General features: G+C 41.2%; 1 protein-coding gene across 2 annotated transcripts; it reads right to left on the bottom strand.

Moving 5' to 3' along the window:
- Window positions 1–4,287: 4,287 nt before the first annotated feature.
- Window positions 4,288–19,170, bottom strand: DESI2 (desumoylating isopeptidase 2). Of its 2 annotated transcripts, none has more exons than XM_057389750.1 (5): window positions 18,972–19,170; window positions 12,323–12,395; window positions 10,377–10,470; window positions 9,744–9,885; window positions 4,288–7,889 (listed from the first exon to the last, which is right to left on the bottom strand). In XM_057389750.1, the coding sequence occupies exons 1-5, from the start codon at window positions 19,008–19,010 to the stop codon at window positions 7,656–7,658; spliced, it is 582 nt and encodes a 193-aa protein (XP_057245733.1). In that variant the 5' UTR covers window positions 19,011–19,170; the 3' UTR covers window positions 4,288–7,655. The 2 variants fall into 2 exon arrangements, with proteins under 2 accessions (XP_057245733.1, XP_057245734.1); XM_057389751.1 differs by lacking the exon at window positions 18,972–19,170 and adding an exon at window positions 13,467–13,520.
- Window positions 19,171–19,176: the final 6 nt, after the last annotated feature.

The following is a 19,176-nucleotide window of genomic DNA, read 5'->3' as shown; positions in this document are numbered from 1 at the left end:
CTTAAAGGCAACTGTTGGCTTGGAAAGCAGCCAGAGATTCATCTCGGAGCCTGCAAGGAGGGAGTGAGCTTTCCTAGGCTTTTAGGGATTTGCTGCAAAGGCTGCCCCTGGTGGACATTAAACAAAAGCCCATTTCTGGGGGTGTTGCTGCTGCTGCAAGACATTCTCAGTCGCTCCCCAGATGATAAAGAAGAAATATAGATTAGCTCATGACACAGTTAGGGAAGAGTGTCATGACCAATAGGGTTACCTAGTCTGCAGGTAAAAAGCAGAGACCATTTMGGAAGCTGAAAATCTGCAGGGGACAGACTGAGGAACAAAAAGATAACTSTCAGGAGCTGATTGCTCTGGAAGTGCTGTACATACAGGTCATGCCACAAAGCAGGACCAAGAAGATGTGTAGTCTAGCTTTGAACAGATTCCATTTTGTACTTAGTTTAATTAGCTTATTATCAATAATTAAGGGCATGTCAGTTTATTTAGTGTAAAAGCCTTTTGTTTTTTCTCATTTGGAGACAATCACAGCAATATTAGCACCAATCATTACACCTAGAAGCTCAGCACCACCTGGAGAGGTGCTAGAGACTGCCTGTCTCCAAAGGATGCTTTTCAGGTTCCCACACCATGCTCATCCCTACTCTCCAAAAGCATGGGCTGAGCATGGCATGGCATGGTGTGCCATTTCCCTGGGGGAGTGTTTGTGCAGGGAGCACAAACAGGCAGAGGCAGCACTCTAGGCCTTGTCTGTCCTTCCTTAAAACCTCTTAAAATGCACAGAAGCCACGAGGCTCCTGGAAGGGCAAAGCAGCTTAAAGAATGCAGTTGCAGAGATGAAAGCATCCACAAAAGCTGGGCACTCCCTGAGGTTTCTCTGCCCTGACACCAGTGCTGGAGRGAAGAACCAGCCCAGGCAGCCTCCACAGGGCTTTTACTGGACTTTCCAAGTCTCTCTGACATAAAAAATAATTGACCTTTACAGTTGCATTTGAGCCAGCTACACTGCCATCAGCTCTCACTAGTCCTCACTACTCAGTTCATGTTTGCTTAATGGCATGTGAATTAATTTGTTGGAAGCTGACACTTCACTGCAGGATTAGTTAGTGACACTAACACTGGGCTGGTGCATGAAATTTAAGATACAGAGCATCTTTTTGTRGTAAAAAAAACAAAACCAAAACCAACCAACAAAAACAAAAACCAAAACAAAGGAGGGAAATGCCAGTGTTTTTGGAAATCTTCACTTTTAGGATGCTATGACTGAGTAACAAATGAGCTGAAGTACAGAAGAGAAATAAACCAAATTTCAACTATTTAAAGGTTCAGCAATTCCTTCCAGGCAAAAACAAGCAGCTATTGTGTGCTGGCACTGGGAGGGCTAGGGGAAGGCAGCGTTTCCCACAGGCAAATTAGGAATGGGAAAACCAGGACAAAACCCTCAAGCCTCTCAAGCCTGAGCAGGGAATACAAGACATTTTCTGTTCAACATGATTTGTGTTGTCATTAGGTGTGTTTATTAGGGCTTTATACTTATTCTGGGAGGAAAACCCTGGCTCTGCTTGAGCTAACAGTAATGACCATTCCAACTTGGGAAACATGAGGAGGCATTCGCCACGTCACTGAGGCACTCACTGGGAACAGAGGGTCTCCTCTGCCCCCATCCCTTCCTGGTGTGGGAGTCTGAACACGTTTCACTGGAGCCTGACAAAAACCTGTCTGTGTCTCGTTTGGCCAGGGAGTGTCTGATTCACATCACTTATCTCACTCTAAAAAAGGACCCATATTGACCCTCAGCCATGCTGGACCAGAGCAGAACCTCACTAGGGGTGTCTTTGAAAACSCCCACACTTCTGCCCCACAGCTGCCTGAGGCAGAAGACAGGGCTGGCATCACAGATGTAGGAAAATCTTCTTTCATCCAAGATAGCTTGGACCCTTTCCTAACCCTCCTCCCAAGCTATGGTGAGCCCCAGCAGARGTGGTTCAGCAACACAGCCCTGGCTTCCTGAAGTTCAGTATCTCGGTGCCTTGTTCCAGGCTGTTTAAAGGTGAAATTGATAAAGAGATAAAAATGGCTCCCTAAAAGGAAATAATGAATTAAAGCCCATGAACAACAGCTCCAGCAGGGSTCACATGAAGTCCCTCCTTCACCTTCATTCAGGAGGTACTAACGGTGATTTCTCTCCTTTCACACAACACACGGTSTGGAAGCAGCACAGCAGGTAACCAGCAGGTGCAGCAGGCTTGCTTGCTGCTTTGAGGATTCCAGGATCAATGCAGCACTTTGAAAAGACCACGAGAACTGCTGACCTCCTATCTTGCACCTGCAGAAGGAGCAGTGTTCCCGTAGCTCTGCATGTCCCAGGCTGCTCCTCAGAATGGACAGGGTGAAGAGTCACTCCGGAATGAGCAATGATCCTCTTTAAGGAGACCTAGAGACAGATGTAGCCTCTGTCATCCCCAAAGCAAGCTAAAACTGTGCCAGTGCAGGATCTTGCATTTCTTTATGGCTAGATTCTGGTTTAGTAATCTGCCATATGCTAATTGTAGTGGACCAGGTCATGTGAAAAATACAGGATTCCTACTCTAGCCCAGCAGGAATGGGCGCTGCCAGTGGAGTGCAGCTGCTTTTCCACAGAACTGCCATGGCTTCCCTGACAAGTTGTTATGTTGACAAGTCTAAGTTTTTATGATCTGATTTAGATCAAATCACAGGATATCAAGAGAAAGTCAGGAACTGTCCATTAGCCATTTCCATTGCACTGTATGAAGCACTGAGATAGAATGGATTTATTTGGCAGGGGGGGTGATAGGACTAAGGTCCATAAAAAAAAACCTCTGCCTGTTGTGAAGCTGTTCCAATGACAAATTTGTCATTAACTTCTGCATGGCTCAAGAAACTTCTAGAAAATAMAATTTCATTTGAAACATTTTTCAAGAGCAGCTCAGTTAAACTCAGTCACTCACCCACTAGCAAACAATGCAGTAGGTATTTCGGTAATTGATCACCTTCCTAGAAGCTGATAGGCACTCTTGGAAACGGGATGCCACAAGTAAGTTCATCTGGAACTCACATTTGTTTTAACTGATGAATTGTCAAATTTGTCTAGTTTCCTTTCAATAGGTTACAGGTTGCCTACACTCTCTTGCAGTTTTGCTGGCGATTAGGGTCTACTAGAAATCAGAAGAGGGAACACATCTGTGTTTGGGCAGCTTCTTTAACAGGTGACACCCTAGCCAATTGTCATTAGCAGTGCACATGGAGATGTCATGCTCAGCATGCACAACATGGCATTCCYTGCTGTGGGGAGAGAGGGGTAGGGGCAGCACCAGCTCAGAGAGTCATAGGACAGCACTTCCATTTATCAGAGCCTTCAACATGCAGACAGATATCTCTGCTGTTAAAACACATGCACTCMTCTGACCTCTGCAAATGCCAGCACCAATGCCTCTAGGTGTTGGCAAARCATTTTCTCAAGGGCCACTGCCAACTCTGTGCCAGAGCTTGAGATGTTTGGGGAAGAGGATGTCCCAGTTGGMTCAGCAAGCAGCTGGCCCATGGCACCCCACTGCCCGAGTGGCTATGAGGAGCTGCCAGCTCTGCAGCCCAGCACCACCACAGCTTTAAAGAGAGGTGCCACCACCCCCCAGAATCACAYGGGGTCAGGCTGCAATTTGAGCAGCCCTGTCCAGGCAAGAGGTTGGCAGCTCTTTGGTTCAACAGGGCAGTGTCTCCACTCTGGGTCAGGGCTGGACCATGCCATCAGCGGCACTGCTGCCACGAGGGCGGGCATAGCGCAGCACAGCCATCGGTGCCTGAAGCTGCTCTTGTCACTGGTACTGCTCKACTCCAGGCACCTCTGCTCTGTTCAAAGGAACTGGCAGGATGTGCACATTACAGATCCCACACACTTCGTGGCTGMTCCTCTGCTGCACATTCAGACCACAGAGCCAGGCTTTCAAGAAAATCCATGGGATATGGCACAAAATATCTGCAACCTATCCCAAGCACACCAGAGTGTTTGAATACCCCAACAGATGTGGTTGCACACAAAACCTAACACATTTTGAATTCAGTCTATTAGGAACGGGTGGCTCTTACTAATGCGTCAGACAATCAAACCTGCAGCACCTGATGTTCATGTCAGCACAACAGCCTAAAGCTCAACTACAGGAAACCCTTGGATAATCTGAGTGTTCTTCAAAATCATCTTTCAGAACCAAACATCAGCTTGGATGCCACTGCCAAAATGAGGTGTAGGTACAAGGGGAGTAACACACAGAGCCAACCACCTTTTTTTTATAAAAGTATTTTTAATAAACTGATGGATTTAGGTTTAAGATGCTAGACAACTTGTTGCCATGTACAGGTAACAAAAGTCAAAATTCTTTGAATTTTATACAAATACTATGTTGTACAGTAAACTTGAATACAAGTTTACAAAAAATGCATCAGTGAATATTCAGCTTGTAACCAACTTCCAACAGTGAAAATTATYATCTATCAATAGTGATCAGAATTGCATTGCAAATTTCAGAAGTAATGCAACTATGTTTTTTTTTTTTTACCAAGCCACTCTGAAGTTACTGGTGCACACTGACAGTACATTGGATTTTTTTGGCTTGCTGAACAGAAAATGGCATTTAAATAAAATGACTGAGTCAAACAATGTGATACATATCAAAAGTACTATCTCACAGAAAATTAAACAAGAATGAGAAAATAAACAGAGCAGAACCCTGAAGTGGTGTTATTTTTCTACCCGTTTTGATGGAAAAGATCCCACAGGTGTCCAGCTTTCTCACAGCATTTTGAAGTGTTCTAGTCCTAGCACAGTGTGGTCATTAGTAGACTAAAGTAATCCCTGCTTGGCAGTAATGCTGGTGAAAGGTAACTTGCTCTATTGCTAACAAATTGGAGTAACCACTGGCAGGGTGACTTCTCGGAGGCATCCAGCAGAGGCTGAGCTGACAGCACAGGATTGAAGTTACAGTACTGCTCACTTTGATACAATACCCAACAACCTTCAGGGTTCAGGTGTCAGTTTCCTCACAGGATTTACAAATGGATGGTTTCAAAACAAACAAAAGAAAGTCGTTATTGAGCGTAAGACAGTATTTTCACCTGTACAGCTACCAATAAAATGAATGCTTTTGTTACAAACTTTCCAGTCTGCTTTATAAAAAATAGTCTTAGTTTTACTTCTAAATAAAAACTGTGCTGTGATCTGTCACATTCTTGCATTGTACATGCTGTAATTGTGTGTGTTAATGAAGGTGTAGAGATTTGTGACCTAGTGCTCTGGATGTATTAGAAGCCTAAAAAGCTGATTTTGGTACATAAAAGGTAGCAATGAAAATTCATTCTATTTATTTTTCCTAAAGCCTAGGAAAAGCTACAGTACGTTGCTAGATCAGTGGCCTCAACCCTGAGCTGAAATAAAGGACCTGCCTTGGCCAAGAGATTTAGTCACATTAGTACCACAGCTGAACAGCAGAGACAAAATAACCTGTCTGCAGCCTGTTGTCTGAGCTGTGAGTAGTGTGAGATTCAGTTTTGTAACGCTTGAGAGTTGACTGGAGACCACCATTTTCATTTTCACTACAGGGGAAAAAAGGAAAGGAGAACTCAAATTCAGAATGAAAAACTCAACAGAGAGGGTCAGTATATCCAGCTTCTGGAGATCAAACAGAGAATGAAGTTAGTGGCAGACTCAATAATCTTAAGGGTTTCCCACTTGGTAGAAGAGATTATTAAAACACGTACCAAAATACAGTTAAGGAGACTTTCACTATTATCTCAGTCTTTCCAGAAARAATCTCACTTGATTTTTCATCCCAGAATTGAGCATATCTCTCTCTGCACTGCATCACAGAGGATAAGTGAAAAGCTAAAGTCTGTCTGATGAAAGATTCAACCCAGGTGAAGCAGATAAGCTTCCATTTGTTTCTAACACAAGTTGGAGTTGGCAACCATAAGAATTCTTACTATGATRCAGCTACTGCACCTTCCCGTAGGGTTCAATGGCACCACTATCCATGGCTAGGAGCATTCATAACATGAAGCATTCTTGCCTCTCAAGAGGACATTTTTTGCTTTTAAACAGCAGAAACTGCAGAGTCAGTATTTAATTCAATGAAAAAACTAACAGCAACAGACTGTAAATAAAGCTCATAAGAATCATTTGTATTTCTGGTAATGCACACTTCTTTGTGAGCTGATCAGTTTAGGGATGGTATGGTTTTTGTTAGTTTAAGGCAGCAAGTCTTACAAAATACTCATGATCACCTCCTTCATGTTTGTGCTACTGTAGCCTTATGTGCACAATAGAACCTCACTAATTTACACTAATGATTGGAAGAACAATTAATTCTCTTGGTAAGTGAACGAGAATAAGGCATTCCATTATATAKTCTGATCACTAATTATAATTTAGCTCTAATTATAATCTACCAGTAAACATACTTCTGTGTTTTAGAAAATAATATCTCTTACCTTCTGATATAATTATGTGTGCAGATTAGTGGGTTCTGCTGTGTAAACACGCAGGTGCATAAGCAATTTTCAGGTTTTTCTTCATTACATCTCGTAAGAAAGTTAATGCCACAGACAGAGACTGTGGGAAAATAAATTAGGATTTCTCTATCATTTGTGCGGATATGCACAACTGGGCAATAATTTATAGCTCAAAAAAAGGACATGAATGTTTACAAACTCAAATAAAGCAAAATCAGCAGCAGGAAGCAAGGCCATTCCCCAACCATAAATGGCTTGTTTTACATGATTCCAAACTACATGAAACAAACAAACAAAAAGGGAATACAGGTACTAACTCATATACACAAGTTTGAAATCAAGTAAAGCAAAGAAGGGAAAAATTTGTTGATGCTTCTAGCAGGTAATATTCATGTGTCTAAATCCTGAACTAAACTGTAATTAAAGACAGAAGACAGGCTGAAGACTACATGGCTGAATTTAAAAAAAAAAAAGGATTGATGTGCATTGCAATGAGATAGAAATTTCCCTTCATATGTGCAAAAACCCACAGTTTCATTAATGTAGAGGTCATTCTTCTAGGAACAGATTTTAGACCAAACCAGTCTCCCTACATCCTGGAATCCACCTGTTTACATCAGCCACTTTAAGCGCACAGTACCCTGTTCACGTACACAGTATTCAGCAGTTTCCGGCATTTCTCAATTTAACGTTCGCCTGCCTTAAATCTTGAAAACAAGGGGAAAAGTTCATTCAGGGCATCACACCACTGTTTTTGAGTTATATCAACAGTTAAACCAAACTCAAATTCTTTCTTCTTCCATGGTGGCAGGAGTCCTTACAGGACTTGTAAACAGCAGTACACAATACTGTAAACAAATAATTTAAGTTCTGCTTTATGCAAGATGTTAAGTTAACCCAGGTTTACCAAACACGTGAAAATGAGAAGGGTGGCTTCACACAAAATCCTTCCCTTTTCTCCCAGCAATTCCTTTCACTACGTAAATAATCCTGAGCTGAAACAGGGCTTGATGAGAGCTTTTTTTTTCTTTTTGCATATAAAAACAATGTTCTAGAATTGGCTCTCATGTTCTGTCAGGAAGTCAATTGCTGAAGAGATCAAACTGAAGTATTCCAAACCATTTGCTACTTTGGAGAAGGACTTATAATTTGGTGTGGCGTCCAGTTCTAGACCCAGATGCCGAGCTTGCCAAGGAAGCTGATGCTGCTGCATCCTCAGCTTCCTCCAGCTCATCGTGTAGCTCCTGGCTAACACTAGAYTGGAGGGCTGCAGGAGTTAGCCACTCCTTAGGCAGGCAGCTCTGGAGAAAGGGTATACAAGAGCTGAAGTAGGCAAGGCGATTCACCCATCGTGGAATCTCTTTTCCACAGAGAATCTATGGGGGAAGGAAAAAGAAAGGGTTAATTTGTTTTCTGGATTCAGCAGTAACAAAACTGCAGTACAGTAAATAAAAGCTGCAGCAGCCTTACAGTTTACATATCACAAATGCCAGTCAAGAAGCACCCAGGTTAGCTGCACTATGAAAACTTTCTCCATCAGTAAAGGCAGCATTCAARGTCCCACAAGGAGATCTATATTCCCTTGTGAAAGGTGGACACATGGTTCTGTGATTTTCTTGGAAGTCCTGAGAAGCATAACCACCTCACTCTTTTTGAACAACTTCTGTAACAGGCACAGAAATTAGTTAAGGTATGGTTTCTATTCAGTGCTTATTCCTCAGAAAGGGAAATTGCAAGAGAAACCTGACTATTACAAAAAATCACCCTGAAATCAAGTGGCCAAAAAGACACTGTCAATACCATACTTGTAAGGAGTTACACACACAGCTGAGGCTCTTTATTGCAATGGTCTCTGACGACTTCCACAAGAAGTCGCTACCCTACAATACACAGCCAAGCACACACTTCAGTTCACTGGACCAAKAAAAGCTATACAATGCACAGCTGGGTTCAACTCCTCAAAAATTTATAAAGCTGCATTAAGTACTTATTTTTTCTGCATATCAGTCATKAAGTAATTTGGTTGTCACTATTCAAGGAGTGAACTGCTTTACTYAACTACCTCCATATTCATTTCTGGTATTACAATGCAAATCTGGAGAATGTGAGCATTACTCTGCTGTAACTGAGAAAGATTTAACTTGCAGTCATACCCAATTTTATAGTCAATTTGAACTATAAACAGGAAAAGACATAAAACAGAAGCAATATGACCATTCAGCTGAAGAGTATGGCAAAACCYTGGCCATATAGGCCAGATTTCACACCAACTGCAGCTTTGTCAGTGTCTCACCCTACTTACTTGTACCAGCATTGCACATGAATCATCATCTCAATAAAGTTTTCCACTGCCACTGGAAGATCAGTCTACATAAAACACTGGTTATACAATAAGTACGCATTAACTATTTTGGAAAAAAACTCAATTAAAATCTATGAAAGTTCACATGGGAAAAATAGCCACTCTTGTTTTGGAGTGTTTCAATGAAACATTAGATTAAATTCTGGCAAGGGCAGATTGTCAATTAAAAAMAAAATCAAAATTTCCATTCCCATCACTGTCCTTGGTTACTTGTTCCTGACCCTTTCCCTTGTGTGGATACACATGTGAATGATCAAGCATTCTATCATATTGGGAAACTGATCATGTTAAAACAAAGCTGAGGGGAAAAAGCAAAGCCTGTTCSACCCCTCAGTCAGATATGTTTCATGACCACTCAAGTATCTGCATGACCAGGTGCTGGCAGAGCAATAACTTGACAAAAGCCTCTCAAGCAGAAGATTAACATTCTCTGGATAACTTCAATGCCTTGGCTATTCTTTAACAGTAGGTCATAACTTTGAAATTTTTTTTTCAGTGTGATGGTTCTGTGGGRAAATACAAATAATTTGATAAAAATAATATGCAATTCTATCTTCAGTAGCATTCTCTGAAGCAACAGGAATGATTCTGAAATCTTGTTAATACTTTATTTACTAGCTCTATCATTTAGGAATGCACCTCTGCTCTAACACAAGCTAAGTATGACAACAATATTTAGCATTTTTGGCAGCAAAATGTGGTGCTTTGGACATGAGCACAAGTAACAACCTGAAAAATGATGACATTTTCCAAAAGTATCAGAGACAGGGAGCTGAAAATTAAACCAAACATTCGGAAGGACCAGAAGGAGATGATACTCTTTAGCCACCTGTGAAGCACCTTTCTATAGACCTTGATGTTTGTTTACCTCAGATAAAGCTGAAGAAAARTGATTGCAGTTTTTGTGCATTAGGTGATAAGCATTTCCTTTAAATTCCTTTCCAAGCTCTTCTACTATTTTTTCTATATCATCTTCCATAAAGTCAGTACTGCCTAGAACCACAGCCTCTCTAGAAGAGAAACAGACAATAGAAGGTGATCAGGCTCCAATGATACAGGTGATTACTGTTCATACATTGCTTAAAAGCCACCCCACTGTGGGTGGCAATATTTTTCTGTTCTCTAAGAATAACAAATATTCTTTCTATTCCATTTTATGGCACCATTTTAATCTTCATCATGAGAGATTGTTTCCTTGCCAAATATCCACCTTGAAAGAGTTACTGCATTGCTGAGGCTGTATTAGTAATAAAAATTAGCCACAAGTCCACAAAATTTGTATTTAAGGAATTTAATGGTATGCTAAAAAAAAGTCCTTTCCTGTAGACACTTCATTGTCTCATCACCCCTGCCCATCTTTCATTYCTATGCAAACACATGGATTTCTCAGAAAGCCAGAAATCCTGTGCAATTCAATACATTTATCCTCAAACATTAATGCAACACATTGTCTTTTTCATATGTTTTCTCAAAGAGCAGGAAAATAAGTAATCTTTCTTACTTAAATTTAAATGTTTCTCCTAGCTCAGAAGCATTTCCTGGTGAAATCTCAAATATTCCAGAAAAAGGGTACGGATGACCACCATAGGCAAATTCTGAAAGAGAAAGCTCAGATTTAACAAAACCAGTATCTGATGACAGTAAAKAACAGCAGAGCTCACTGACTGGAAGATGGCTTCACAAGGACCTAAAGCTAGCAACTGGAGATCTTATTTACATGGGCAGCAAATGAAATGAGCTRGAAATTAAGTTTTGTTAGTTACTAGTCAGCCTAAGTAAAACCTCACAGGAAATCTCCTACACCAGTGTACAGGTTTAACTTGAATAACTTCACAGTAAATATATTGTTTTTATTGTAAAAGTGAGCATTTACAAGTTAAATTGTACATCTTACCGATGTTCTTTACACATACTTCTCTTTCAAATTCCACTTACATTTGTCTAAATTGGGAATTCAAAATACTGCATCCTTTGAGACCTGATGGCACCACTATTCAGTGTACACTACAGCCCTCAATGTGGCAGTGAGCAGCAGCCTAATAGGTTTTTTTAATTTCTTGATTTGCAAGAGTTCAACTGTCAGGAGTTCTTTATTGTAACAAGAAAGTAAATCAGTGCATGAATCTCAAGTCTGCATGTAGMATGTGCTGGCTTAAGCACTCACGCTACATGAAAACATCACAGTATGCTGTAGTTTCAGTCTGTGTCTGTAAGATAACAAAGCACTCCGCACCCAGAATGCAACAAAAAGCTTCAAGCATGACTTCACACTTCCTTTCCTCAAAATTCCTAACACATCMTCCAAGCCGAGCATGCAGTTTTGTGGATAATCTTTTTTACAGCAGGTTAATAAAAAGTTCGATGTGCCTCGAAAAATGCAAGTCATTGTTCCAGCAGGGGCATGACCTGCTATATGAGAAAGCTGTTATAATCCCAACAGGAAGGGAGGCACATGCATTTGGCACAGCTCAAAAATTGGGTTTCCGGCACAGCACTATTAAGAGTCAGCTGTTTCTGGGTCAGATTAAACAAATTAAACGAAAAAGTTTCAACAATAAGCGTATTTTGTCAATTTGTTGCTGTAGTAACACTTGCAAAAACAGATACAATGTGACCATTATAGTAGCTGAAACATAGTTTAGGATAACTTCAGGCAGTATGGTCTTTGGAGAGCATGCCCTGCCTTTTGCTCCTTCCCTTCACCTCTGAACACATTCCAAATAAAGAACTGCAGCAGATTTTCCTTCTTTATGTGGACTACTTTCAGCATCACCTCAGAATGCTGTTATACTTCTGGGCAGACACACCTCAGAGCTGAGTGTGTGCATGCACAGAAACACCTGGCTGCAATGCAGGTTCCAAATGACCTGAACAGATCGGGAGGCTGCAGCCCCCAAGTACAACCTATTTAGCAAAATTGAAAAGCGTTGCTGTTATTTATCACACGTGTATCTTTAAGCATGTGGATGCCTGTATGAGAAGCTGTCTCTAAAACAAACCAACATACCAATACAGAACAGACTTTTTTTCTGGGCATCATGCACTTTCAGGTGCCTCTCTGCAACAGATTATTGTCCCTGTAGTTAAAAATTAACTCATTGCACTAAGTGCTGACAAGGATATTGAGAAAACTATTCAACCATGCTTACACAAAACACACATTTGTTTTATACAGTTTTTTTAAAGTATTTCCAAACCTAAAATAAAGATTTCTATGCCAGGCTGAATAAATTGCACACTCATTCATAGCTGCATAGTTTTATACAAAAGAATGCTTGATGGCTACCAGATTATTCATGTCCAAGGCTTTTTCCCACAGGCAGAACAGATGAGAAAAGAGATGAACAAGTTTCAGCAACCAGACTTCCCTCACTACCTGAAAAATGTTTTTTTAAATAACAGTATTAACTGAAAMAAAAAAGTAAGTTATGCTTTTCTTGTACATACCTCGGCCATACACCTCTATACCTGAATGAAACACTCCAATTCCAAGGGAAGAAGTATATTCATTCATCCAATACTAAAAGGAAAGAAGGAAAAAAACCCCAAAACTCTAGTTAGTTTGCAGTACAGATTTTTCTTCTCATAGCAGACTGACATGTATTTGTGCCCCACATCAAAAGCATTAAACTCTATCACAAAGTGGAAACTGCACAACCCATTTTATGGGAATAGAACAGAATTAAAATTTCCCAACTATACACAGTGAATTAATTCCATTAGGTTCTATTCCAATGTCTTATTGCTGTCAAAGTTTGTCAACCAAGGAGTCTGTACTAGGAAAAATCCAGATCAACTTTTTATTCGTCAATAAACTGTAGGTTGTAAAGTTTGCCATTAGGTGGAAAACATTCTGGAATCACTTGCAGTAATTTTAAGGAACACATTTTTCTTTAAAGAACATYAGAATGTAGGACAGTGAGATGCATATACCAACTGTCATTCACAGCAATAACCACACCTGCTTATGAACAGATGAGCACAAGACGTACTCAGAGATATGTAAGACAGACTGAAATTACCTTATTTTATTTTGTCTTTTAATACTCAATTAGTGGTCCCCATAAAAGAGACAAAGCTGTCTCCAAGTTGCTGATGCATGGGTCTCCAAACATCAGGTTTAAGTCCTTTGCATAATTCTGACACTTGTTTCCAATATATCACTTGTATTGTACCCAAGAAAAAACAGATGCATTTCAAAAGGAACCCAGAAGTAAAATTTTTTTACMAAAGGGAAAAAATAGTAAAGAAAGTAAACTTCCCTCAGTGTTTTCTCTTTTCTTTTACCAAACTGGCAGCAGCAGCAACTATCAGAGGCTAACTTGAGACCTCAAAGATGCTCTGGAAAAGGAAAAGCTCAAAGTACTCTCTCCCTGTCGACATAACCACCCTCAAAATACCAATCTCTAAGCATTAAAAAATTTCAAGTGACACACAGTTTGAGAAGGAATGTCAAACAAAGTAAAAAAAAACCACAAAAAAGCACCTGAGTTGTGTTCTTAAAACTGAAATTGGCTAGCAAGAAAAACTTCAAGAAAACAAAAGGAAAACATTATTTTGTCAATTACTTCAGTAACAGGATTTTTCCTACCAGAGCATCTCTGTGAACTTCTACAAAGCAGACTTCAAAAAGTCAACTGGCAGGCAAGATACAGTCTGAAGTAGTACCTCCAGWAAATTATTACCCGTTTAGCAAGCAGGCAGAAAAAAATAAGTTACTTTGTTTACACAACCTGTTGACATAATCAGTGTTTTCTGATGCACAGTCACTAAGCAGTGCAACTGATGATAAAAACGTAAAAGGTTGCAGGTATCACACTTGAAGACGTGCTAGCTGCAATCAGTATGTAATTTACAGTGCCATCACAAACGTTACTGTRTGTAACATGCATTTTTGAAAGCTTCTTGTCTACCAATAAAAATGCTACACTAAACCTCAGGCTGACAAGCTATTAATAAAAATGAAAACAAGTTAAATGGCAAAAAAGAGCAACTCATGCCAATAGTTACAAACAGRCAAGCCAGCTGTGGGAAACTTTGTCAATACGAATTAAGAGAAGGCAGTTTTTGAGCCTTATATTTATTTAAAGCTCAATTGTGATCTGTGGATCAATTTTGCTTAAGACTAAACTTTACCATTTGCTTTAATTTCTGGCTTTGTCAGTGTATCACTATGTTAGTTAGTGGGGTACAGATGACTACACTAAATCATCACCTYAGTCTATTTAAAGGGCTTGGCAGTTCTTTCCTTCCACCTCTCAGACAGGATCAGAGAGCAAGTCTGTATGAACAAGCTACGTCCAGAAAAGCACTGCGTTAATTTACTCTGTATAGGAAGACATAGAACAGGGAGAAAATGAAGAGGSGAAGAAAGGAGAAAGAGGCAAAGACTATTCATCTAACTTACTAGGTTTATGAGCATAAAAAAAACTGATTCTGCTCATGAGGTAAAATCAAAGCCCCCAGGAAAACTGAAGAGCTACTGCAAAATAAAGCTGTTYCAGTTCTGAAGCCATTCCTATCCCACAGTTTACCAGATCAAGGTTTCAGAATAGTTTCGGGTTTGTATTTATAGTCAAATTCGTAGGCACAGTCAACATACAGTTTGTCTGCACTGGAATGAAGTATGTTTGCTTAATGAGAAGAGGTATCCAAATGAACCTAATCTAGAGYTGGGTCTCTGGTGCTCTCATCTTCCCCTCTCTTGGGCACTTGTGGCAACAAAACTCAGAACCTGGCCGCTGAATTCCAAACAACCCACATATCATGTACCCATTGGATCTGTCAATGCCAAGCAAGGTTATGCCTGCTCTCTGAAAACAGAACAAAAGTTGTGCAAGATAATCCCACAAGTAGCAGGATAGAATAAAGCCTAGTAGGTTATTAGACAAAAAAAAATTAGGAAAAAAATTATTCATGCTCCTCCCCACCCCCGACTCCATGAAACCAAACACAAAGCACAGGGAGAGAAGAGAAAAGTGAGTCACCAACGCTTCTCATCGATCCGCACAGAGGCGGATGAAGGGGATGAAAAGCTGATCCAGCAAGGTACTCAGCATGGCCTGTGCCTACCCAAGTACACACTCCTCCTTACTGGTGCCACCTAAATACATGGGGCTCACTGTGATACCAAATGAGCACTGGCGGCAAATAAAACAAAAGTTAGCAGTTTTGGAAGAAGTGCCTGAAGCAAGCTGGCACTTTGCTTAGTATTTCCAGTAAGAACAGAGTAGGTTAATTGAAGATAAAAGAATTTCAATGAGGCAGAATTACTTTCTCCCTAGGAACAGTAATTATATCTAATTATTACTTAATCTGGATGAGCTATTGGAAGGTTGGTCACAATTTCTCATTGAACAAAATGCCTTATCTTACTGAAGGAAGAAATGCGGGACAAATGCAACAAAGACTGCTGAATTTGGCTACAGCTGAAAAGATTATATACAACGTACAAAATTAATTGACAAAGATTGTAAATTAAATGACATCTATATAGCTCACTGGTACAGTAACATGCCCAAACTGATCCCAAACGCTACATCCTAGTTTCCATTACACAAACTGGATTCTCTCTAGTCTTGATATGAATTTTGCCATAATAGTATGGTGCAATCCCATATCTTCAATATTTTGCAATAAGTCAGTCTTGTAAAACAGGATTTTAGGTTTAAGATATCAGAAGAAAAATATTAGAGAAGTATTTTCTATGTGCACAATAAAGTCATGTCACTACAATGAAAGAAAAACATTAATCCCAGTGCTTCAAAAATATCTTCAGAGCTTTCATTTACATTATTACTTTGGCTGTTATCGCCTTATTTGACAAGGGAAAAAATAGGATACTWCTTGGGCACAGAAAAACTAGACTCCTAAAAATAGCAGTTAGTTAAAATGAAACTATAAAGGACTCCAGTTCTCAAAACACAATATATCAAAGTCTTCACCCTACCCTTTTAATGATCATAAAAGATGTTCAAAGGCATGAACTGTACCATGTAAATACACCCTTAAGCTTCTCTCACTCCATAAAGTTAGCAGTACTTGAAAGTCCACTTTCTTCTACAATGCATGCATCCCCCTTGCACTTCAGTTCTATCAAAGATTTTAGCTTTTTCAAGCACTAAGGACATTGGAAGGGTATATCCTCCAAAAGCAACCAACTCAGTCCTGTAAGGAGTTCCAGCAGTAGGAAGGTCACTTAGTATTCCCCTGCATACCTAAGCAGCTGCCTGGGAAATGAAGCCACAGTTTTTGTTCAGGTTAAAATAAAGCTGTCTGTGAATCAACATTATTACAGTAATGTTGATTCTATCAACCAGGTGAGTAACAATGGTCTCTTGCTCCAAGAGAAACAAAAAAACTCCAAAAAATCTCAAACCCACTTACAAGTGACAGGGAATGTCGAAGGAAAGAACAAACCTGCTAATGTTTCAAATACACAGTTGGCATGATTTGATGAATAAACGGAACTTCAAAACAGCTATTACAGAAGACTCTTCCCTTCTTCCACCCACTTCTAGTGCCCCCAAATAAAGCAGTATCATTGATTTCAGCAGGCAGTGTACAAGCAATAAAAACTGCTATGCAACATGAATTGAGGCTTTGGTTTAAACTCCTGCTTCAAACAAGTTTCAAATGGACTGAGATGTGGTTCAGCAGAGAAGTCTGACAAAGGGTGTATACTGATGGTATCTTTCARATATCATGCGAACCTGTGTTTCTCACCAGTTTGAAAGAAAAGAATTTCTCTACTGGTCAAACAAGGTAGCAATCACTACAAAACAACAAGACTCCAGCAGGAAATAGAAATATTCTCCTTAGTGGTCTCGGGTTATACTATAATCTGTGGCGATGTACCGCTTCTACAAATACCACAACTCCAGACCAATATACAAAAAGTCTCCCCTACAGGTAATCAAACATCTGTAGATAAATGTGCTTGGCTGCTTCTTTTGGAGAGCAAGTTCCTTCCACAGATGGTGGCTTTAGAGACTACATGACTTCTTGATGGAGGCAGAGGTCCAGTAATAACAGGACAACCAACAGTCCCTAGTGTCTCCCTAGGAAAAGTATGACACTAACTTTTATGAGAACACCCTTCCTGTTGATTTTTTTTTTCCTCCCTTCCCCCGTGTCAACTGCCAGCCTTCCTAGGATGGCTGGAGTAAAACTGATCACAGCAATTCAACTTTGAAGGAAAAGAAAGGATGACATGAATGGAAGAGTAGACTATCATAAGATCATGCTGAAGTCACACCCCACCAKTGCTACCATTGTAGCAAGAATGAAGTTTGTCACAGAGGCTATGGCACTAYTTTTCAGGCAGGCATTTTACACAGGAGTCAGTCCCTTTCCTGCCTGTGAACTGGGCCTAGGTGACACTTTGCACAACCAAGCAAGTCTTTGTGAGAAYGGTGGGTCTTCCATTTTGGTGAGTCAGAAGTGCGTCAAGCCTTGACTTCAAAGATATTCTTATGTAAGAGTCACGAAACCAAAGTCCTACTTCTTTCTCTGTACAAATATTTATAGTTAATATATGTAAAACAATCTCTTTTTATGCTAAAAGAGATTCCCCAATATATTTTTGCACTGCAGTCCATAGAAATCATATATATGCATGTGACAGGGCATCCTGCCCTCCTCAAATTCAGCATAAAAATAAGGCACACTGTGACTTTTCTCATATTAGCATCACATATGAGCTCAACCAGGTGAGCAGAGACCTTTTCTTTTTTTTTCTCCCATCTCTCCAAAAAATCACAGTGAACAGACTGTTCCTGTCTCCAGTTCCCCTCACTCTCTGTAAGGCAGGAAACCACAAAGTAACAGGCTACATTTGCTGGAGACAGAACTCAAACACAGGGGTGGGCAAAATAACCCCAAAACAGGGATGCTGATTTCTAAGGTAAGTATGAGAGTGAAAGAAAACAATGACAAAAATCAGGCTAGTTTCCATGATATCATAAATGTATTTGATTTCAAGCAAGATAGCTCCCTGTGAATTGCTATTAAACATTTTAGCATTTGAACGTGACAGTTCCCAAGCAAACAAGCTGTGTTTTCTCACTTCACGCAGTCGCTGACACTACACTATATACCTTCACCCTTTCAAAACAGTGAAGGTTCACTTTAAAATGGTGGTGGTAGGAAAGCCTATCCAAAATAAGCCAAATAATACAACCACTGTCACCTGAAGCTAGTTCTCCACCTTACTGTCCCTCAATCAGTAGACTCCAAACTTGGCCAGAGAATTAGTGCCACTCGTTTTAATTTCCAGTGATTGATAGGCATTAAGGGATAATATTTTCTTAATATTACTTATCCAAACCTCCTGTTCCGTGGAGGTACTTACACCTCATTTGTTACCATGGCATTTGAGCAGCTTCCAGCTGAACACGAGACAATACAACAGTTGCTGTAGGTGCCACAGAAAGATTACCCAGGAGGGAGGGAAGGTGAGCTCATAGGGCTGCAAAACCAAGCTGGAGCGATTCCTTTATTACTCCCAAGTCGCAGCCATAACAAAAGTATTCAAAAAATATGGTCTATAAAAGAATCACCTTACTGATGCTGTGCTAAAAAGCAGAGACAGAGGTTATCTGACTCTTGCAGAGACAGAGGTTATCCCCAACTACCATCCTCCTGGAAAACTGGACCCTTTTCTGGCTGTCGTGAGCAGACAGGCAGGGCCTCCCGGCTGCTGAGCTTTGGGGCAGWAGCAGAGGAAGCATACAGCTTGGGGACACTCATGGCAGGGGAAGYTTCCTCGCAACAGGGAGCAGATCCACCTGCCACTGGAAGACCCAGCCGGGCAAACTTTTGTCGCAGGTCACAGAGGGGCTGTAGAAATCGTAAGACCTCTCAAATCATCGCCTTCGCCCCCCTTTTCCCTCCCCTCCCCGGTTATTTCTCCCGCTCCGCCGCCCACGGATCCAGCTCCCGCGGGGACAGGCACGGGAAGGGCAGGCAAAGTTTCCCAGTCGCCGTGGCCCCCGCAGGGCAGGACACTCCCTGCCACCGCCCTGATGAGGGGGCCGAGCCCCCCGCCTGCCGCCCCATGCCGTGCCGTGCCGTGCCGTGCCGTGCCGGTGCTCACCATGTCGTACACGTTCAGGATCACCAGCTGGTTCGCCATCGCCGGCGGCCCGCGGCGGCCCGCTCGGTCGCTCCCGCTGCGGCGCCGCTCAAGCCGGCGGCGGGGAGGTGCGGACCCCCGGGGGCCGCTTCCTCCTCGTCCTGCCTGTTGCTGCGGGGCGGCGGGGGGCGGCGGGCACCATGGAGCCGCCGCCGCGGAGGGACGG

The sequence above is a fragment of the Malurus melanocephalus genome, unplaced genomic scaffold (genome assembly GCF_030028575.1).
Source record: "Malurus melanocephalus ecotype Western Australia unplaced genomic scaffold, MMel_1.1 scaffold_19, whole genome shotgun sequence".
Lineage (NCBI taxonomy): Eukaryota > Metazoa > Chordata > Aves > Passeriformes > Maluridae > Malurus > Malurus melanocephalus.
Note: the sequence above shows the minus strand (reverse complement) of the source record. Positions and strands in the feature narration are given on the sequence as shown.